This window comes from Erythrolamprus reginae, chromosome 1 (genome assembly GCF_031021105.1).
Source record: "Erythrolamprus reginae isolate rEryReg1 chromosome 1, rEryReg1.hap1, whole genome shotgun sequence".
Taxonomy (NCBI): Eukaryota; Metazoa; Chordata; class Lepidosauria; order Squamata; family Dipsadidae; genus Erythrolamprus; species Erythrolamprus reginae.
Window position 1 is genome coordinate 189,493,566 of NC_091950.1, and position 23,836 is coordinate 189,517,401.

Genomic DNA, 23,836 nt, shown 5'->3' on the forward strand with positions numbered 1-23,836 from the left:
ACTAGACCAGTGATAGTGAACCTATGGCATGGGTGCCATAGGTGACATGTAGAGCCATATCTGCTGGCACACGAGCCATTGCCCTAGCTCAGCCCCAAAGTGCATGTGTGTGCTGGCCAGCTGATTTTTGGCTTGCACAGACGCTCTGGGAGGTGTTTTTGGCTTCCAGAGAGCCTCCGGAGCGTGTTTTTACTCTCCCCCAGCTCCAGGGACGCCTTTGGCGCCTGGGGAGGGTGAAACATGAGCCTACTGGGCCACCAGAAGTTAGGAAACAGGCCATTTCTGGCCTCCAGAGAGCCTCCGGGAGGTGGGGGAAGCTATTTTTACCCTCCCCAGGTATTGAATTATGGGTGTGGGCACATGTGCATATACGATAGTGCATGCACACACTCTTTTGGCTCCCAAGGGAAAAAAAAGGTTCGCCATCACTGCACTAGACCTAAACTCCTGGCTGATGAGTATGTTGTATACCTGTTGTTTGAATGGGAATGAGTGATTTTTAATGGTATCAAGATTTTTTTTAAATAATTAGTTAATTAATTGGATTTTTAGGTATTTATATTGTATACTGTTTTTTTGATATGCTGTAAGCCGCCCCGAGTCCCTGGAGAGGGGCGACATATAAATCTAATAAACAAACAAACAAACAAACAAACAAACAAACAAACAATGCCGTTGAAGAAGAAGAAGATAGGCCATTGGAAGTGTATATTAAACAGACCTTTATTGCAGTCAAAGACCATCAATATAATAATATTTTTTTTAAAAAAAACAGAACATCCAAGAACTGTTTCAGATTCTTAGACTCTAGACATTTTAGTATTATTATATTGATGGTCTTTGACTGTAATAAAGGTCTATTTAATTTAAAACCTCATTGGAAGAGTATCTGAAGGGCACCGCAGAAGATGCACTGAACATACTGAAGGTTTTCCTGAACAGAAAGTGTTAAAACAAAGAATGTGAAACAAAACAACACCAAAGGAGCAAAAGTGGCAGAGAAAATAAACCAGGATAGGAACCAGGGAAAGAAGAAAAGGAGCATAATTCAGCCTCACCAAAGGCCTGGGTCAAGGGGCACATCTTCAAGGTCTTTGGAACACCAGTAGAATGGGGACTATTTGAATCTTATGGGTAACCTCATTCCAGAAGGCAAGTGATAGAAAGGGCATTTTCAAGGTCCCAACAGATGACAGTGTTTAATTGAAGGAGTCCAGAATGCACCTATCCTGCCAGACTGAGAAGATACTATGGTATCTGCTTTCTCTTAGCCATTCACTATTGTTTTTGTTTTTTAAAATTATATAGAAGGGAAGTTGGGGCAAAATATAAGGGCACAAGAAGGATGTGAGTTCAGTCTTTGATATCTCCTGCGCCGTTCCCGTTTCATGTATGGTTTTTGTCTGGGATGTATGATTGTTTTTATATTAAGGGTTTTAAATTGCTTTTTTAACTATTGGATTTGTATTGTGTTTTGTTGTTGTGAGACGCTCCGAGTCTCCGGAAAGGGGCAACATACAAATCTAATAAATAATAATAATAATAATAATAATAATAATAATAATAATAATAATTGCAATCCCAGGATACAGCAGAATTGAGGAGAAGCAGCTAGAGAAATTAGTGAAATACGAAGATCTAAAAATCGAGCTGCAACGACTCTGGCATAAGCCAGTGAAAGTGGTCCCAGTGGTACTTGGCACTCTGGGCGCAGTGCCAAAGGATCTCAGCGGACATTTGAAAACCATTGGAATTGACAAAATCTCCATCTGTCAATTGCAAAAGGCCGCTTTACTGGGATCTGCAAACATAATTCGCCGCTACATCACGCAGTCCTAGGTGCTTGGGAAGCGCCCGACTGGTGATGAAATACGAAATTCAGCATAGTGATCTCGTTTGCTGTGTTGTTCTGACATAATAATAATAATAATAATAATAATAACAACAACAACAACAACAACAACAACAAAACAATAACAACATCAATAGTAGTAGTAATAATAATAATAATAATAATAATAATAATAATAATAATATCCTGGTTAAAAGATGAAATAGAAACCTTTCTGGTGTGTGTGTGTGTGTGTGTGTGTGTGTGTGTGCGTGGTTTTTTTTTTTGAAAAGATATTGCCATTTGGAATAGTTATTTATCTGCATTGGCAAATAATTTGATCTAAGACATCTTACTATGGATAGAGAGAAATCATATGCAGGCTTTGGTGGCTCTGCCTCTTTGCATTTTGATATGTATTTTCTAGTTGCCTGGTTCACATACAGTGTTTTCACAAGTGTGATTTCGTATTTAGTTTTCCAAGCTTTATCATGGTGTGAAGCGTTCCTCCAACCCACCCCACATATTTGCAACTGCAGATGCTGCTTACCAAGGCATGATTACTTTTAATAAAGACCAGGTAGGAAAACAGCTGTTGTTTTTTTAAAAAATACTTATACAATTATATGCATGAGATAAGAAAATGCTGCATTTTTTTAAAAAAAACCTTGGAATTAATTAAACTTTGTGAAAGGTGCAGTATAGAATTTAATGAGTTTTTGAATCATGAAGGTCATAACTATATTGTAAATATAGCTAGTAATAGAAATTAGTATGTGAGATTCTTAATAAAGTATATTTAAAAATATAATAGATTGGTTTTAATGTTAATCCTATCTAGAACTGAGCCACTGAAATCAAAGGCAATTATGGTCATGATTAGTTTACATTTCATTGATTAATTGGGCCCATTATAATTAAATCTGTATCAAAACTATCCACAAATATAAAAATACAGGCAGTATTAGCCACCATTTATTCAGCAACTGTTCAAAGTTATGACGGTGCAGAATAAGGAGACTTCTGGACAGTCCTTGAATTGTGCTTCATTCAGAATCCCTATGGTTATGATTGCAATTTGGATGCCTTGCAACCAGTGCACATTTATAACAGTTATAACCACACTCACACAATCGCCATTTGTAGGCTTCTGACAAGCAAAGTCAATGGGGGGAGCCAGGAAGAAGTCTCAAATTGTAGTCATGTGTCAGCATGCTTAATAACTCTGCATGATTTGCTTACAACTGGAATTTTCAGAACTTCTATTTGTAAACTAGCAGATAAGTCATGTGATTTATTTATTTATTTGCTTCATGATGACCATCTTGCTCAGTGACAAAGTACCTGGTCCTAATTATAGTCATTAACTGGGGCCTATGAACTGAGCATCAGAAGCATCTGAAAGATCTGGTATCTTTTGTCAAATAACGAAAGTGTTGTTGTCCCTTCCTGAAGCAAGTGCCATGATTTTCAAAGGAGTGAAACTTGTCTTGCTATGGCACAAGGCTGTTTTCATCCTTTCCGCCTACCCTGCAGATACCTGTGCTAAACATGTGCAGATATCTGTGCTAAACATGAGTTCACTTTTTGAATAGAAAGAATTATATGTCAAGGAAGTGGGGGGGGGGCATCAGGATTTTAGAGATGTTTAGGTGTGGCATCAGCACTCCCTCCCTCCTGCAAATCCAGCCTTCTACATTCCATCACAACAATACACCTATTCTCATTCACATCTTTGCATCAATACGGAGCTAATTCCTGGGAGGACCAGTATCTGTCCTAAACCATAGAGACAGTTCAGTACTTTTTATACGCTCAATTAGAGGAGTCTGAAAGAGGGCTTCTAAGAGTTTCACAGATGACATCATAGAATGCAGGTTTTACATTAAAAAAAATAAAGGAACCTTTTGTAGATGGAAGAGATATCTTGTGATAGTGATATATGTGAGAATAATCTACATAACTTTAGTAATCACAAGCAGAAGATGAATCAGTGGCTTGATGAAGATTGAAAAGCTAATGCACTCGGAGGCTGCCTTAACAGAAGGAGGATAACTTCTGGGTCATGGAATGTAATTTCTATACTAGCCAGACCTTATCTGAAGAAATATGTCCAGTTCTCAGCACTCTATTTTAGAAGGACATTGACGAAAGTGGAAGGTGCCTCAAGATAAGAAGCCAGGATAGAGACAGGGCTAAAGTAATTGGATATTGAAGGAAGGAGGAGGAGAGAGAGAAAGGCAGCAGCAATATGGTTTTAGAAAGAAAGAACTAAGAGTTTCCTCCAACCTTGGATATAAACTAGATTTTGCAGGATAAAGTATTTCCAACTAATACATTTATACCATGGTAAACATTTGTTTTAAAGCTAGTCTATTCTCTAGAACACTAGGGAAAGTTAGCCTAATACTTAAATTAAAGTTTGAATTTTAATTTGTTTACTTGTGTTGCCTTTTATCTTTTATTCTCTCCAATATTTATAGTTGTTTTTATGTGCAACTTGTTAGTTCTTTACATCAGAGTTGTTTCTGTAGTAGTATTTGTTATGTCATCATAAGCCAAAATCTTATAAAGCATACTGTCTGTAATTTTTCTATGGGAAAATGATTTTCACATATGTTTGCAGTATATGAAATGGCAGATCTGTGTTTTGAACACCATATAGAGCCGGGGTGGTGCAGCAGGTAGAGTGCTGTATTGCAGCCCACTGAAGCTGACTGTAGATCTGTAGGTCAGCGGTTAAAATATCAACACCGGCTCAAGGTTGACTCAGCCTTCCATCCTTCCGAGGTGGGTAAAATGAGGATCTGGATTGTGGGGGCAATATGCTGGCTCTGTTAAAAAGTGCTATTGCTAACATGTTGTAAGCCACCCTGAGTCTAAGGAGAAGGGCGGCATAAAAATCGAAAAAATAAATAAATAAATAAATAAATTGCCACTGAATACTTTGCGTGTGATTACCTAAAGTGAAAAAGGGAATATTTACATTCTCTTTTTAATTTTGGGGAGTTGAAGTCTTAAAGTTGCCAATGTTGGACATTCCTGCTCTAGAAAATAAAAACAGGCATATCAACCTTTGGAGTAAAAAGAAAAGGAAGTGATGTGCAGGAATCTCCAAATACATTATGATTGGTTACTGTTAGAAGGAACTTTTTCTCTCCTTTTTTTAATCATTAAAAGTAGAACAACCAATATATACTCTGACTAGTTGTTCTTCTAGGATGCTTCAAGAACCAAGGTAGAGTTCAACTAAATAGGCAGCTGCTGCCAAAAACATTAATCATCCATTTGGCTTCCTGCCTCTGCCATAATACCTTGTAGAACTTGTCGACTGATATATGTTTCACTCTTCACCAGTTTTTCAGTGGGTCATTAAGTTTTTTAAAAAAAGTAAATAGCTGTAAAGTATATTTTTTAAAAAAATTAATATATTCCAGTATTAAAAAGCAGCGTAAATTATTGAATCTTGTGATGCTACGTTCTTCATGTTTTTAAATCATTGCTCTGTACTAGTGTCTTAACATTATATGGTTAAGTGTCACCTTGTTGCAAATTTGATATGTCACATAGAGAGAGTCCAGCCAAGAACGTGGCTACTATTTTCACACTGGTGGCCATTTACATGATGCAAGGTCTGATTTGGCCCTTGCATTTTCCCTACAACCTGGCTGAGTGTGGATACAAACTGGCCAGCATAGAGGAAACCCTATGTAATTCTAGGGAGTAGCCCATGTAAACAAAAACTGTCCTAATATTGCCAGTTTTGTGGGCACAGTGACTGTTATGAAAGTATCACCCAGTTAACATTGTTTGAAACAATCCTAGATTATTAAGTTTGTTTGATTCACCTCCCCAATTCTGCATGCCATTTTTTTCATCAGGAGCAGCCAGATTCAGACACTGAAGGCTTCAGTGGACATTACAACACAACACAACAAAACCCAACCCAACCTATCCCCAACTCCAAACCCAAAACAAAACACCTTCTAAACTTTAATGGCAAAATAGTTGATTTTATTGTTTGCTACTTTACATTCATTACACTGGGAAACAGCAATTTTGTTGTCTTAATTCTGTGACCTGTTTTCAACTAAAGTTTGGCCTCTGGATGCAAAAATAACCACAGTTTTTGTCTATCACATCAACTTTTTAGGCTTCATGATACCCTCAAAAGTCATACAAATTGTGCATATAAAGGAAAGGAAAGTAAAAACTTACCAAATATACTGTTTACAAAGAAAAATTTTATTCATACAAAGGCTATAATAGTTACTGCAAGTTAAATTGTGTTAAATTGTGTTTTTCATTGAATGGTAATTATATATATTAAGGTAAAAAAAATTGCTTATAGCTTTTTCTGGAGTTCTTAATTTGTTGACTTTCTCCTTTAATGCTCCAACAATAGTCAGCCATCATATGTACATCCCATCTACCTTGATACCGTGTCTCCATGACCTTCAAATCTTGGTGGAATCACACACCCTGCTCATCACTGACTGCACCAAGATTTTCTGGGAAGTTAGCAAGATGACTATGTAAAAAATGCAATTTGATGCACATGTTGCCTAATTAATTATATTATATGTATAAGGCCAACCACTTGACGTGGTAGAAGAAAACAAACTACAGTGTTGAAACCAGCATGCCTAATTAACTATAAAAAAACTCAAAATCAAACTCAACAGAAATTGGGTTACAAAGTGTTCCCCAGTGACTTAATCAGAGTCTAATGTCACTCATATATAAATATATCCTGTGGGTGTATTTGTAGAAAGGACAGAAATCATTTCTCACTGAAAGAATTTGGCAGAAATTATTTCTTTGTTCCCCATTATCAGCAGGCTAGATCCAATTCAAACACATACATTCACACATATGCTGTATAGCCGCCCCGAGTCTACAGAAAGGGGCGGCATACAAATCCAATAAATTATTATTATTATTATTATTATTATTATTATTATTATGTAATACTTTCTTCTTTTTTTGGAATAATTATTATTGAGTTTTTAAAATATAAGACAGACAAAACAAACAACATTTAACATATATAGGAGCTACCATTGCTCCTCTTATTATAGAAGTCTTCTTAATACAAAAATGAAGAAACTAATTCTATTTAGATCAATACAGAAAAGTTAACTTATCAATAAAGTATCTATTTGTATTCAATACTAATGTAAGAAATATGCAATTTCAAATATTTTCTATTAATTATACAATTGTAGTTAGAATAATTAAACTCAATTAATAACAATGAAGTTATTCATCAAATGTGTTATATTCAACATTATATATTTGCTGTTCCATACTTTATTTTATTATCTTCAATAATCTTTGTTTTTTATTTTTTTGAATTCCACCATTTATACACTCCCCCCCCCCAAATTTTATAAAATTCAGATTCCACTTGGTTATTTAACCTTCTCGTCATCATATCCAATTCTGCACATTCCATAATCTTCCTAAAAATCTCTTCGTCTTTTGGAGTTTCCTTTGCTGTATTTAATACTTTCAACTGGGCAACTTTGAATGTTTGTTTTATGCTCTGCATGATTGTTCCACTCTTCAAAGAAAGTGCAATTTAAGATAGTTAAATGTTTAGTGGTATATTAAAGCACATGAAAATAGGGATGAGTTACCAATTATGCATCTTCTCTTCTGTTTTGAACCATCAGTGCATAATCATCAGTGGGGAAAGCGGTGCTGGGAAGACCGAAAGTGCCCATCTCATTGTGCAGCATTTGACCTTCCTGGGAAAGGTATTCACTGACTATCACATAACTCAAATTATAATGCTGTGAAGGACTGGTTGCATTTGCATGCAACCTTAAACTGAGATTTAGTGCAGGGCTGAGCAATCTCTGTCTCAACCGATTATACTGGGTTTCAATTCACAGGCAAGAAGGGGGGGGGGGGGGAGCTGAGATTTGTTAACATAGAATTATCTGAAGGCCACAGGTTGTCCACTTGCTAATTTGGCAAGGATGGGCTTGTGCAAATCTTTGGGTTCATGTTTGTGTTTCATGTTTTTTTCTTCCATTCTCATTTCAAGTGTATCTTGTGACAAGGGGAGTACAAGCTTCTGCTTCTATTTTTTGTTAACTTCAGTCTCAGATTCTTTCAGGGGTGAAATTCAAAATTTTTCCCTACTGGTTCTGTGGGAGTGGCTTGTTGGGCATGACAGGGATAGGATACTGCAAAATCCCTATTCCCACCCCACTCTGGGACCAGCCATAGGTGGAATTTGCTGGTTCTCCAAACTAGTTAAAATTTATTCTCCTGGTTCTCCAGAATCTGTCAGAACCTGCTGACTTTCACACCTGGATAACACGAGTCCTCAGTCCTGCTGCGCAGAATCTGGCCACCTGCGCTTTAGTTATAGACTGTCCATCCTTAAGCAGCCACTGAAGATAGGTAGTATCAAAATGGTCAAGATATCTAGCAGTTATTGGCAGAATATGTTTTTTCCTAATCTCTGTATAAAAGAAACATCTGAGTGAATATGAGGGCTAAATAAATTAATAGAGGAAACTTCTTGTGATCTTTTCTGTTTATCAAGGCAAACAATCGTGCTTTGCGGGAGAAGATTCTGCAAGTGAACCCTTTAGTTGAAGCATTTGGGAATGCCCGCACTGCTATCAATGACAATTCTAGCCGTTTCGGGAAATACTTGGAAATGATGTTCACACCAACTGGAGCTGTAATGGGAGCAAAGATCTCAGAATACCTGCTGGAAAAGTCCAGAGTTATAAAGCAAGCCTTGTAGGTATAATTTGGATTGTTCTGTTGAAAATATTGCTTTTGTTATAAATTTGTATATTCAGCTGGAAAAGGTTGAAGACTGTCTTGAAGACTGGCATGTACAAATTATTTGGAAAGGCAATTTGCAAAGGAACCATAGTGCACCTAGAAACTCCTGCTTGAAGTACTGAGGTACCAATCACGATCTAGAGATGACTTCTGTATAGCTATACGTGTTGTGGCCTACCAGCAGCCTGTGCAGTTGGTAGCAGATTTGGACAGCGAAGAGGCTGATGTGGTTATTTACCAGCAGCCAGTGCAGCTGGTACCAGGGTGGGACAGTGAGGAGGCTGGAGAGGACTCGGCGCCAAAGGCAGGGACTTAGCCAGGGCCTTCAGAACCTCCAGAGATTGCCAGAAGTGAAGATGAAGAAGAGGAGCCTGTTTTCAATGAGCATGCACGGAGAGCTGCCAAAAGGCAGGAATGGCTCTTGAGGAGAAGGACTACTCGAGAATAAGGCTTGGGATAATTGGCCACTCCCATAGCTTTCTTAAGTGGTGAAATTAAGGAAGGAATTTGCAGGAAGCAACTAAGTTCATTCCAAGTCCTGGTCCTTGATATTCTGGTACAGTTCAATCTCATCAAAGCTGCCTGCAAATTCCTCCTGGGCGTTTTGCCAAACAGTCAGGTTCGTGTGCTGTTATCTGGAAGATTCTTCCTCTGACTTAGGTTATTTTGTTTGAATTATTGCCAGCTGTTAAGGAGCTTAATTAACAGCCTGCTCAGAAAAGACTGCTTTATAATTTATTTGAGTTTAGAATGACTGCTAAACAAGCCAATTAGTAGCTGTTATTATTAAACAACATTTGTGTTGGGTTGGATTTTGTGATCAGGAAGACAGGTCAGAACAACACGTATGCCCAAGCAACTGAGCAGGGTTTTGAAGGAGCTATCTAAGGCAGTGTTTCCCAATCTTGGCAACTTGAAGATATTTGGACTTCAACTCCCAGAATTCCCCAGCCAGCAAATGCTGGCTGGGGAATTCTGGGAGTTGAAGTCCAAAAATCTTCAAGTTGCCAAGGTTGGGAAACACTGGTCTAAGGGATGCTTGATCCTTGGAACAGCAGATTCAAATACATGATGTTTTCACTTTATGAAGCACCCTTCCAAATGATTTGAACAGATCTAATTTTTATATGAAGTAAAACTATAGAGCTATATACATTCAGTTGTCAATAGACTTTTTTGCATCCATACAGAAAACAGATGGTTGCAAAGTAAATATTCCTTCACTGAAAAGTATTAAATTTTATTTTTGTTGCACTTATTTGTACTCCATATGCTCATGGTGAATTATATTTTATTTTGTCAATAAATAAACAGGGAAAATGAGACGTAAAAAAATAATTTGATTTATTTATTTACACATCATAATAATGGAAACACCTCAGAAATGTGCCTAATGGACAGAAGGCATGGTCAGGTTTTGAATGCTAAGTGCCATTTGTGAGAGTAGGAGGCCAAGTTTCTATTCGGTACTGAAAGATAGATTTGTTTGGGGCACCAGGATGGCTTCCATGAAAATGACAAATCTGGCAGAAAGGCCTAACTACGAAAGATATAATGAAAGAAATGCTAATAGTATCTGTTCAGTTCTTCTTAGCAAATAACCCCTACTAGATTAAGGCGAATAACCTGAAAATTATTTATTTGTCTTGTTTCCATCTTTCCTGCTGTGAGAAAACAATTAAGCTGAACAGTGAAAGACTGCACAATTTGAAGATAAACCAGAATATAAGTCAAGTCTAAGTTAAGTAAATCAGGGTTCTCAACAGTAGTGGGTTCTGAATTAGTTTGCTACCTGTTCTCACAGATTCGCCACTGGTCCGAACCAGGAGCAACCCACCACTGGATCTCAACTTGTGGTCTGCAGACCCCGAGGGGGGGAGGTGTAATGTTGGCCCGGAAGGTCTGAGAAGGCTTGAAGAAATATTATGATTAGTGTTGGGTGAACCCAACGAAGTTCGGGTTTGGCGAACAAACCCAAACTTTGCCGTGAAGTTCGGGTGAGTTCGCCGAACCCGAACCTGTTGTGGTTCCGTCTGAGGCCCCTCCGGGAACGGCTGACCTTCTGTCGGTTTCCAGCTCAGAGGGAGAGGCTGAGGAACAGGAGGTGCAGACAGACGAGGAGGAGGAATCCCAGGCTGAAGAAGAGGGAGGACAGCCAGAGTCCCACCAGGGGGAGCTCTCCCCAGCAAGCAGACTGGATTCCTTAGAGGAAAGTGCACAAGCCATAATTGATCTGCGACAACAAAGAGCTACTCAGAGACGGAATCAATTGGCTAAATACTTTCAGCATTAAAGTGGCAACAGCTGGGTTTGGGTGTGGTGCTCTTGGGAAAGGCTAAAAGGCAGACCCACCCTTCCCGGCTTGTGGAGTTTTATCTTTGAGAGTCGTGGGACCTGACTGTGAACTTTGGCGTCTTGGAATCCTGGTTTGTGCCTTTGACTATTGAAACCTTGGGGGTGTGTGCCAGCAAGAAGCTTGCTGTATTGTCTGGACATCAGGACCCTGCTGTACCGTATTATATCCTGTCTGTTGGGAAGAACAGGTTTTCCTCTGTGCTTATTTTTTCCAGTTATAAAATACTTTTGGCTTTTACCAGAGTGTCTGGCTGTTTTTTCCAGTTGGTGTTGAGGTCTGGGGGAACCCAGACAGAACAGAACCCAAACCTGAATCTGAACCCGAACCTGAACCCGAGCAGCAGCATGCCGCTGCGGTGTCCTTTTCTGTAAAAATAAACAAGGAGTTGGGGAATTCCCCACCTCCTTTTGCTTCCTTTTATTTTTACAGAAAAGGATGCTGCAGCGGCGCTGCAAGCAACAGTAGGTGGGGAATCCCACGATGAGATTTGGGGGGGGGGCTTTGAGGTCACGGAGACTCCTTCCTCCCTGTTTGGCCGGCCAGGAAGTAGTCTCCGTGACGTCAAAGCCCCACCCCTGGAATCCCATCGTGGGATTTCCCACCTCCTTTTGCTTGCAGCGCTGCAAGCAAAAGGAGGTGGGAAATCCCACGATGGGATTCCACACTCTCCTCCAGGGTGGCGGCATTTTGTGGTGTTCGAGCTAACACCGAACCTGAACCCGAACTTTACCTGAACTTTTAAAAAAGTTGGAGTTCAGCATGCCGAAAACTACAAAGTTCGGCACGAGCCCAAACTTTGCAAGTTCGGTTCGCCCAACACTAATTATGATTTAAAACTTAAGTTTAGTCTTGGGGTCAGTGGCCATGGTCCGTGGCCAGAAAAGGTATGTAAAAGGGGTTCTGGTGAAGAAAAGGTTGAGAACCACTGCTGTAAACTATTGGGTTTTGTTGATGCTGCTCTTAAGCACATCTGTGCACTGGGATGTAATTCTTGGGTTCTAGAACACCTCAATCTAAACTAACATCTGCAGAAACCCAGTGAGTTTTCAGAAATTCTGTCCTTGCTCTCTTGTCTTTTCAATCTAGGGTTCAATGTACTTTAGCAGAAGGATCTCCAAACCCCATGGGTTTCCATGCACCGACACTGCTCCACAACATGTTAGAAACCAGGCCATGCAAAGAAACGAACCCCCATCCACAGGATGCAGGCAGCACATGAAACCACTCCAGTCCACAGAAAAACCTCTCTCCAGGAAAGAAGGACCTGGTGCTCAAAAGGATGGGGGCCAACGCTTTAGCATTCCCCTGGAGGATTCAGTATTAGATACACGAGCCTTTATCAATCTGGTATATTGATTTTCAGAAAGCTTCATTCCAAGCAGTAAAGCCAATAGTCAAGGATGATGGGAAACAAGAAAACTCAGGTTCTAATTTTAATGTTAAAAAAGTAGGGTTAAAAAAACCCTCCCACAAGAATGGCAATTGACTGAGAGAAAGGTAAAACTTGGTTTTAGACTTGGTTTCTTAAGAACAAAATTTCAGAACCTGCCCCCCTCCTGGGGTTCTCCATTTATTCTAGATGGAGAATAGAACTCCATCACCTCAATTATAGAGCAGGAACCTAAGGTTGATAGATTTTGCAGTTTAGGTATAAACATATGTGGTTTGGGAAAACTATTGCTTCCCGAGACTGTTTTATATACTAGTTTAATCTCTCAGGTTAATGATAACATTTATGCTCTACAGTAATTCTTTTTTTCCTAACAGGGGAGAGAAAAACTTCCATATATTTTACTACATTTATGCTGGTCTTTATCATCAGAAGAAACTTTCTGAATATAAGCTCCCTGAGAAAAAGCCTCCCAGGTAATTTTTGCTGACTTGTGTTTATTGCGAGTTATAACTAGGTATTAAATAGCTGTTTGTTTTGGTGAGAAGTTTTAAAGTCTGCCTTAATTATTCCTCTTATCCTAAAGATGCACTGTAATCCTCTCATGTATACAACTGTAAAGGCAAGAAGAAATGCTAGTATTTATATATGGCTTAATTAAATTAATCAAAAATAGAAAAAAATGTTCATCTAATTATAGTTTGGCCACACTCTCAAATTTAATCTGTTTTCCAAAATGGATGATTATAAAGTTAATGGAATGTATTAGCATTCTAGACAAACAAAGCCAAATGAATTGTTTTAAATTGGTACATTACTATTTGGGTAATTAGCAATATTAGGCCAAATTTTGCCTTCGGGTATTCTAGTTTCTGATCTGTCATGGAGCTTGCCTTGCTCTCTCCCAACTTTGAGAATGACCCAAAATTTACCTAACTGTATTTTTTGGAGTCCTTGTTTTGAAAATAATAGCACCAATTAAAGGGACAACCTATATAACATGCTGGTCATGATGGTTAGTCAGGGAAAAGGAGGTAAGAATGAGACATTAAATGTGTCTCTGCACAGTCTGCAAAATAATACCGATATATATTTTCAGTTCTTTGCAAGAGGCTTGTCCTTCAAATATTGGTTTGCTCATTAGACTTCTACTTTCATTTAGGAATTTAAGGCGATCTCTTCCCATTGTCTCCCAACAATAACCCAGTCAGGTAGGCTGATATGAGAGTAGGTAATTAGCCTAAAGATTACATTTGTGTTGGATTGAGTGGTCAGACATTTTTTTATAAAGTTGCATGGATATCCGTTTGGTTGAAATTATTATTATTATTATTATTATTATTATTATTATTATTATTATTAATTAGATTTGTATGCCGCCCCTCTCTGTAGACTCGGGGCGGCTTACAGCAATGATAAAAACAATATATAATGACAAATCTAATAGTTAGAATCTAAAATAACAATAATACATTTAAAAAGTCTAAAAAACAAGAAAACCCAATATATAGAAACATATATACAGTCATATCATACACAAGAAACTACATAGGCAGGGGGAGATATTTCAGTTCCCCCACGCTTGACAACAGAGGTGGGTTTTAAGGAGTTTACGAAAGGCAAGGAGGGTGGGGGCAGTTCTAATCTCTGGAGGGAGCTGATTCCAGAGGGTTGGAGCCGCCACAGAGAAGGCTCTTCCCCTGGGTCCCACCAAACGACATTGTTTAGTTGAATATGTTGTATGGAGGCTCTGTTTCCTTTTTCTGTTGTCCAGGATTGCTGCAGTGAGTTTGTACTCATCTAAATATACTTCTTACACAGCTTCTATTCTGTGAGTTGGGTTGTTACTTTGATAGTGGAACACTTGGTTGGATGGGCACTTTTATTGCGCACTTATATTTCTTGTTTGCAGTTGTGGTATCTGCTGATCGGGGTGTCCAAGATACAAAACATCATCTTCTCTGCTAAACTGGATTCCTTTGAAGTTGTTGTTGACAGCTCTGTTGTGTTCTCTAATTGGTCCTTCTTTATTATGGTGAAGGTATCATCTACATAGCTGATTCATATTTTAGGTTGTATTTGTGGAAACTCTATAACTTCTAGACATTACTAATGACCTCTGCAATAAGTCCTGAAAGTGGTGATCCCCTAGGTGTACCTTTAATTTGTTTGTGAGTTTGATTATCAAATGGGAAGCACATGGTTAAGCAGAGGTTTATGAGATCCATAATCCTAGTTATTTCAATCTTCATGTATTTAGTTATGTCAGGGGAACTGTGGAGCAATATGGTCATAGATTCTTTTGCTAATTATAGTCCTAAGAACATGAAAAGAGTTGTGACATCAAATGAAACTCGGTTATGTATTTTACATAGGTATATTGAAAATGGTACAGGAAAGGTGATGCATGATATTATTAATAAAGAATCCTATGGAACTCAGTTTGAAGCAATACAGCATTGCTTTCAGATAATAGGATTTACTAAAGAGGTAAGTGATGATTTTTTAATGCAAAGTTGCCAGAATAACATTGGCCTTGCTTTAAAATTTTATATTTTTCATTGGGCAACTTAATTGAGTCTTATGTCAAACAACTTAATTAAGACTTATTTAATATAATATTGCTAAGAAAATATGAATCAGTACAATGGTGGCTGCCAGGTCAGGTTTGGATAAATCTATGGATGGTCTGTAGAATACATTTTGTGGTTACCAAGTGAGAGTAGAACTGCAATAACAGCAATGGAGTGATTTCCTAGGGTTAGAATTACTAAACATGAAGCAACTCTAGACTAGAGGAAAAAGAACCAATATTTGGCGCCAGTAACAATATGTAAATTGCTCCAGAATCATGTAATTAATTCTGAAACCAATAACAATAATAAAATAAACAATAATAAAAGTCAAGTTTTCTTAATAATTTCATTCTAGATTAGGCATTTTATAAGAAAACTGTATTTAGAAATACAGTTTGAGAAAGTTCATGATCAGTTCATGAACATACCAGTCCTTCCCTCAAGCCTACCAGATCCTATCTGGTCTTCTTCTCTGATGCACCAGAATCTCTTTGAACTCTCCTTTGATGCTTACATTGCAATAGGATATTTCTGGGGTTGGCATAGCCTTAGTTCATTTGTTTTATTTATTATTTGTTTATTGATTAAATTTGTTTGCTGTCCATCTCACTGCAAAGTGTCTCACAGTTAGGCAGATTTCTTTTATGAACAGAAAAATGGATATATGAAGACTGAAACCGGTACATAAAACTGATATATAAAGATTTAAAATAAACATTATGTCACTGCTCAGAATGAATGAATGAATGAATGAATGAATGAATCAATGAATCAACCTACAAATTAATCAACAAATCAATCAATCAATCAAACAATGGAAACTGGCTGTTGAAGAGACTGTCAATCTAAGAAAGGATTAGAAAAAAGGTAGAAGTACACATTGAAGTCAAGAAAAAGATTAATGATATGAATCCTCTGAGGCCACGAAGTGTGACCGCATTATGTTAGCACCTTCCAGCTTTTGCAATGACTAAAAATGCTAAGGTGTTGAGTGTACATTATAATCTGAGAAGGACAGTATGTCTTGATGTATTGCTATTATGGAATTACTATATACAAAGAATCTGTCCTCAGAAAGTATTTATTTATTTATTTATTTATTTATTTATTTATTTTATTTATTTATTTTGTCCAATACACAATGAGGGTTTTAGTGGGTATATATCTATATACACATAGTAAAATACATGATGAAGGTTATAGAGGAGATACTCCTAGTAAATATATATCTAAGAAAGAATAGAAAAGAATGTATAGTAATAGAACATATCAATGAAAGAATAGAAGAAGAGATATAGGAATAGAAGAAAGGTATAGGAGATATAGGAGAGCAATAGGACAGGGGACGGAAGGCACTCTAGTGCACTTGTAATCATCCCTTACTGACCTCTTAGGAATCTGGATAGGTCAACCGTGGATAATCTAAGGGTAAAGTGTTGGGGGTTTGGGGATGACACTATGGAGTCTGGTAATGAGTTCCAAAGTATTGTGTTGGTAACCAGTTAAAGTTTAGACTTCTGACTTTCCTACCATTTTCAGGAAGTGCATTCAGTGTATCGCATTTTGGCTGGGATCTTAAATACAGGAAATATCGAATTTGCTGCCATTTCTTCACAACACCAAACTGATAAAAGTGAAGTGCCCAATATGGAAGCCTTAGATAATGGTAAATATTTGCTAACATCTCTGAATTGTCCTAATGCAGAATATGTGTGGTCGGGCGGTAGGAAAAGCAAGTAGGATGCTTGGCTGCATAGCTAGAGGTATAACAAGCAGGAAGAGGGAGATTGTGATCCCGCTATATAGAGCGCTGGTGAGACCACATTTGGAATACTGTGTTCAGTTCTGGAGACCTCACCTACAAAAAGATATTGATAAAATTGAACGGGTCCAAAGACGGGCTACAAGAATGGTGGAAGGTCTTAAGCATAAAACGTATCAGGAAAGACTTAATGAACTCAATCTGTACAGTCTGGAGGACAGAAGGGAAAGGGGGGACATGATCGAAACATTTAAATATGTTAAAGGGTTAAATAAGGTCCAGGAGGGAAGTGTTTTTAATAGGAAAGTGAACACAAGAACAAGGGGACACAATCTGAAGTTAGTTGGGGGAAATATCAAAAGCAACATGAGAAAATATTATTTTACCGAAAGAGTAGTAGATCCTTGGAACAAACTTTCAGCAGACGTGGTTGGTAAATCCACAGTAACTGAATTTAAGCATGCCTGGGATAATCATATATCCATCCTAAGATAAAAATACAGGAAATAGTATAAGGGCAGACTAGATGGATCATGAGGTCTTTTTCTGCTGTCAGTCTTCTATGTTTCTATGATCAGGAAATCTAATTTCACACCCGGTGTCTAGCATTTTGGCCCTCATTTTACAACATCCCTGTCTTTCAGCCGCTGCGCTGCTGAGCATTGGCTCAGAAGAACTTCAGGAAGCTCTCACCTCACATTGTGTTGTCACAAGAGGCGAGACCATTATCCGGACAAATACTGTGGACAAAGCAGCTGATGTACGAGATGCCATGTCAAAGGCTCTTTATGGCCGACTCTTCAGTTGGATTGTAAATCGGATTAATACCCTGCTGCAACCTGATAAAAATATATGGCAAGTTAACAGTCAATACATTGCATATTTACTTGTTGATGCCTACATATCTTTTATTTTACTTTATAAAGAGTTTACTTTTATTTATAAAGAGGTTACTGTTTGTTTTAGATAATGCCTCAAATTGGCTTCCATGCACTTTTTTTCCTGGGACATTAACTCTGGTGTTTTCAAAAATTTGATTGGGATTTAACTAAGTAGGTAAATAGGATTCACTTGGGTTAAAATCATGTCCCTCCCTGGAAAGATACTAGAAGATGTTCTAGTTACATTATCTTTTATCTTCCCATTTTTCTTTTTATTATCTTCAGCATAAAGCAAACCTTTAAATTCAGTCCCAAACATTAACTTTTTGTGCTTAACTATGCCTAATACATACGTTGTCTAAACAATGTCGTCTGGCGGGACCCAGGGGAAGAGCCTTCTCTGTGGCGGCCCCAACCCTCTGGAACCAGCTCCTCCCAGATATTAGGATTGCCCCCACCCTCCTTGCCTTTCGTAAACTTCTTAAAACCCACCTGAGACATCTTCCCCAGGCCTATATAGTTTATGTATGGTATGTTATGTGCATGTTTTTTAAATTATGGGTTTTTAACTTTGTAATATTAGATTTGTATTGTATACTGTTTTCTATTGCTGCTGTGAGCCGCCCCGAGTCTGCGGAGAGGGGCGGCATACAAATTAAACAAACAAACAAACAAACAAACAAACAAACAAACAAATAAATAACACTGTATACTCCATTCAAAAGTTTAGTAATTCTGAAACCAAAGGTAAATCCTCGTCAGCTAAGAGAAAGTAGCTTTGCTAGTGAAAGACTGAGCATATTAGCCCATCAGCCCTCAAATTATCCTGCAAGGGCAAGTCAGAAGCAACTTTTGAATCTGGTGCCCTTTAGTTCCCTTGAAAAGTATCTGGATCGGTTTCTTTTTCCACGCCAGCTTGGCATTAACAGAATGATTTTTCCCACCCATTAATTCCACCAGAAGGGAAGCTAATAAGGATGAATTCATTTTGGCTGGCATGAACCAACATGTCTTTGAGAATGGTAGATGATCTACATTGCTAAGAACTGCTCCATGGGATAAACAACCTTCCAGATTTGTGAATTTCACTTCCCATCAGCTCCAACTAACAGAACCACAAATAAGACATTCTGGAATGTAGGAATATAGTTGTAATCCAATATATCTAGAGGGCACAGATTGCTAGTGTTTATTAGCTGTTCTGTAGATTAAGTTTGTAGATGTCTATTTCTAATTAGTTAATTTATTAGTTAATCCAGTGTTTTTCAACCGGTGTGCCGCGGCACACTAGTGTGCCGCGAGACATGGCCAGGTGTGCCGCGAGGTGGCTCCTGCAAGTGGGAGCTCCAGGGCTGAGGCTTCAGCCCTGGAGCTCCCACTTGCAGAAGCCGCCCCCCAGCTATTGCCCGCTGCCGCCGCCGCTACCCGCACACCCCAAAATACCCCCCCTGCGTGCCCTTTTCCATGGGCGCGCAGTCCCCATTCCCCTGCCTGCCTGGGGGGGGGGGCGGGGAGGCGCCGGCAGTAGAAGGCGCTGCCCCCGCCCGCCCGATCCGCTCCCTCTCCTCCTCTTCCGCTGAAAGAAACGCGCGGAAGCTGCCTGCTTGAGCCTCGCGTTGCTCCACCCCGCTTCGTCCTGCTTGTCATCCTCCGTTGCCAGGAAAGCCGGGTTTGTTTTCCATGAAAGCAGCGCGCCTTTTAACACGCTGCTTTCCTGCACCAGCGACGTTTGGCTGCCGGGGGAGCGGGGAGGAGAAAATCCTCCCCCCCCAGGAGCAGCAAAAGCCTAAGCGGCGGGGTGCGCCGTTTGCCTTCCGGCTCAGTTGCAGAGGCTTTTGCTGCTTGTGGAGGGGGGGGGGTTGGCGGTGCCGATGCCAAATGCTTTCCCTCCGCGGTGGGGGGTGCAGGGCAGGCGCAGTCAGCCCCAGGAGACAAAGATGGAATGAGAGAAAGGAAAGAGAGAGAAAGGGAGGGAGAGAAAGAAAAAGTGAGAGATAGAAAGGATAGAGAGAAAGGGAATGAGAGAAAGGAAAGAGAGAGAAAGGGAGGGAGAGAAAGAAAAAGTGAGAGATAGAAAGGATAGAGAGAAAGGGAATGAGAGAAAGGGAGGGAGAGAAAGAAAAAGTGAGAGATAGAAAGGATAGAGAGAAAGGGAATGAGAGAAAGGAAAGAGAGAGAAAGAGAGGGGGAGAAGGAAAGAGTGAGAGATAGAAAGGATAGAGAGAAAGAGGGAATGGAAAGAGAGAGAAAGGGAGGGAGAGAAGGAAAGAGTGAGACATAGAAAGGATAGAGAGAAAGAGGGAATGAGAGAAAGGAAAGAGAGAGAGAGAGAGAAAATAAGAGAGAGAGAGCAACAGAGAGAGAAAGAACAAGAGAGAGAAAGCATGAGAGAGAGAAAGAACAAGAGAGAGAGAGAGAAAATAAGAGAACAAGAGAGAGAAAAAGATAGCAAGAGAGAGAAAGCAAGACAGATAGGGAGAGGAAAGGAGAGTGAGAGAAATGAGAACAAAAAGGGGAGAAAAAAGGAGAAATGAGAAAATGATTGAGGCAGAGAATGAGAGGAGAGTGAAACAAAAGAGAGAGAGAGGTGATTCTTGAAGCATATGGTAAAAAGCATCCAAATACAGAAAAAAACCCCAGCCCACACCTGTTTTTGAAAAGGATAAAAGAGAAAAAAACCCCAGCCCTCAACTGGTTTTGGAAATGGTTGGAGTGTGTATACATACACACACATAAGGGGGGGAGAGAGACAGGGATGGAAAAAGAGGAGAAGTGAGGGAGAAGGAATGAGGGAAAAAGGGAGGAAGAGAGAGAAATGAGAAACATGAGAGAGAAAAGGGGGAAAGACAGGAGAAGTACCCATAAATGAGACAGTGGTATAAATTTCAGGAGGGATGATTGATTTTTGACTGTATTTATAAGGGGATGTTACATGGGATTGTATATATGAGGGGGGTATGTATGTATGTATGTATGTATGTATGTATGTATGCATGTATGTATTTATTTATTTATTTATTTATTTATTTATTTATTTATTTATTTATTAGATTTGTGTCATTTTGGTTGGTGGTGTGCCCCAGGATTTTGTAAATGTAAAAAATGTGCCGCGGCTCAAAAAAGGTTGAAAATCACTGAGTTAATCCATAGTAAAGATTGCTAGGTAGGGAAAATTCACTATAATGTTTACCAATGTTGGTAAATGATAATTTATTTAGGAGTGAGTATATTTTTGTATCTGATTATTTCCACACTGGTGGTTTATTGTATCGGCATAACCTGTCAACATTACTGTTATTTTGGAACAATGATGATTGAATGATCTAGAAAATATTATAAATCACTAGTGGAGAAATGAATTCTTTTTTCTTTAAGGCACTCATATTTTCAGTGTTAAGTTTTGTCCCTGGAGGAAATACTTATTCTGTTTAATATCTTACTTCAGAGACATAGCAACAGCAACATTAAAAAAGCTTCAAAAGCTGAATTCATAGGTTTTGCAGTAGTCTTGTTGGAAATTGAATACATTATAGTATTATATTTGATATTATTGTTGGTTCATTTTCAACAGCAATGCCGAAAGTGGAATGAATGTTGGGATATTGGATATTTTTGGATTTGAGAACTTCACAAGGAACTCATTTGAACAGCTGTGCATAAATATTGCAAATGAGCAGATCCAATTTTATTTCAATCAACACATATTTGCACTTGAGCAGGTAAGCTTTGATTGATTGGATAGCAAATTCTGCAGCCTCGGCTTGGGACTTGTAAGGCCAATGAACCAAAGAAGAGGATTTTGGTATGAAGTTTATGACTTCATCTGCCTTCTGTGAAAATAAATGTTTTCTCAGAAAGGGAAAAAGCTTTTGCCGTATGAATTTATTGGACACATGTGCAACTTCTAAATAGGAAGACAATATTGTTTATAAAAATTAAAATATGGTATCATAATAACCAAAGCATTTGTAGTATATTATTTTTGTATGCAGTTGTCTGCTGTTGTGTTGAAGAAAAGAGACTTTTCCCTCCCACAAATCAATAGAACTGAAAGCAATATATGAATTTTAATTATGTGAAAACCAGGAACAAATGTAAGAGAAATGTTTCCCAAATCGTGACCTTTGGAACCAAAGACCTGGCTTTGCTGGCAGGCCTGGGGGCTGTGAGAGTAACACCTAGTCACAGCCGAGTTTTGATTTGCTTAGTATGCATGTGTGTATGACTGTATAGTGTAGTTCAGGATTTTTTATTGATTAGTTAATCAAGGTTTTACTGTTTTTTACTATTTTATATTTGACTTCTACTGTATCATTGTATTATTTTATTGTTGTAAGCCACCCTGAGTCCTACGAGATTGGGCGGCATATAAATTAAATTAAATTAAATTAAATTAAATTAAATTAAATTAAATTAAATTAAATTAAATTAAATTAAATTAAATTAAATTAAATTAAATTAAATTAAATTAAATTAAATTAAATTAAATTAAATTAAATTAAATTAAATTAAATTAAATTAAATTAAATTAAATTAAATTAAATTAAATTAAATTAAATTAAATTAAATTAAATTAAATTAAATTAAATTAAATTAAATTAAATTAAATTAAATTAAATTAAATTAAATTAAATTAAATTAAATTAAATTAAATTAAATTAAATTAAATTAAATTAAATTAAATTAAATTAAATTAAATTAAATTAAATTAAATTAAATTAAATTAAATTAAATTAAATTAAATTAAATTAAATTAAATTAAATTAAATTAAATTAAATTAAATTAAATTAAATTAAATTAAATTAAATTAAATTAAATTAAATTAAACAGCAATGTGTTGAAAATTAATTGCCTTATTCTTTTCTCAGCTTTAGATCAGGGGTGTCAAATTGGCAGCCCACGGGCCAGATGAGTCATGCTCAGGCCACGCCCACCCCAGCTTCACAAAGGAGAAAACATTGTGATAGATCACATGACAGCAATGTGGCGCTGCGAGTTTGACACCCATCAACTAGATGCAAATTACAGACTGCTGAATATAAACTATTCCCATAATGATACTTATGACTTATTAACTTTTGCAATATTTTAGATGGAATATCACAACGAAGGAATTGATGCTGTCTTGGTTGATTATGAAGACAACAGACCACTCTTAGATATGTTCCTTCAGAAACCAATGGGGCTACTTTCTCTACTGGATGAAGAAAGCCGATTTCCCCAAGCAACAGACCTAACATTAGTTGGTATGACTTGTTCAGAAATCCCAAATGGTTTCATACATACACAGAAGAAAAAAAGCAAGAGAACAATTAGTTTCTTTTATAAAGTTTAAATCCAGGCTGACTGCATTAAACTCTTGGAGTCAAATGATTAAATTGTTGAGTATTTTATAATAATTATAGATAGACATCTTCATAATAATAATAAACTGTTAGTTATTATTAATGGAAGCAAGCGGATTCATATCAGTTCAGCTGATACGTGAATTCAAACCACATCTGAGAGTTTTCTGCTGATTAAACAATTCCTGAATAAGAAATTACCTATAGAGAGAATCGAGCCTTATAGCAGAACTTCTATGAAACTGGCTGCATGACAAGCTAAAGCACAAAAAAATGGTCAGTTAAATACTGTACTCCCATTTGAAATAAACTATGCTTCTTTAGCACCTGTCTAACTGTGTAAAAAATAAGTGAAAGAAGCAGCTTAAAACTATTTTGTTACCAATCTTTAGATTAATGTGTCTTTGCTTATTAGGCCAATTGGTATTTTTCCCATTGAGAAAGATATTAGAAAATCAGTATTTTTCTAGAGAAATCAAATACAGTTTCCCAACAATTCCTGAATGCAGAGACTGGATAATTGACAATCAGCTGTGTCCTTCAGTAATGTAATCAGGAAAGTTACCATGCAACTGGAAAGGTAGCCTGAGAGGGCTTTGCACAACCACCACCAGCACCATGTAGAACACCTAAGAAGCAATATGGGCTGCAACTGGTATTCGAGGGGCAATAGTTCTGATTATATGGTCAGGAAGAAATTGATTTGTAATCGAAACAAATGAGCCATTTTTAATATTTCTAGTTCTTATTATTCAGAAAGTAAATATTAATGGGTACACAGAAAAAGAGAGAAGAATGGCCATTGATACATACAAAAGAAGAAAAAAAAAGTTAAAGCATTACTAAGAAACTAACTTGATTACAAGTTATACATTTCCTTT

At 37.7% G+C, this 23,836-nt stretch overlaps 1 protein-coding gene across 1 annotated transcript in view; it reads left to right on the forward strand.

Annotated features, from left to right (window-relative positions):
* The window catches only part of MYO3B (myosin IIIB), a 133,931-nt gene that overhangs the window by 108,762 nt on the left and 1,333 nt on the right, over positions 1 to 23,836 (forward strand). The window contains exons 11-19 of the mRNA XM_070754928.1: positions 2,307 to 2,411; positions 7,510 to 7,593; positions 8,394 to 8,596; positions 12,768 to 12,866; positions 14,766 to 14,880; positions 16,506 to 16,632; positions 17,373 to 17,583; positions 21,181 to 21,328; positions 22,703 to 22,856. Of these exons, the coding sequence (XP_070611029.1) occupies positions 2,307 to 2,411; positions 7,510 to 7,593; positions 8,394 to 8,596; positions 12,768 to 12,866; positions 14,766 to 14,880; positions 16,506 to 16,632; positions 17,373 to 17,583; positions 21,181 to 21,328; positions 22,703 to 22,856 (1,246 nt within the window). The remainder of the gene's footprint in view (positions 1 to 2,306; positions 2,412 to 7,509; positions 7,594 to 8,393; positions 8,597 to 12,767; positions 12,867 to 14,765; positions 14,881 to 16,505; positions 16,633 to 17,372; positions 17,584 to 21,180; positions 21,329 to 22,702; positions 22,857 to 23,836) is intronic.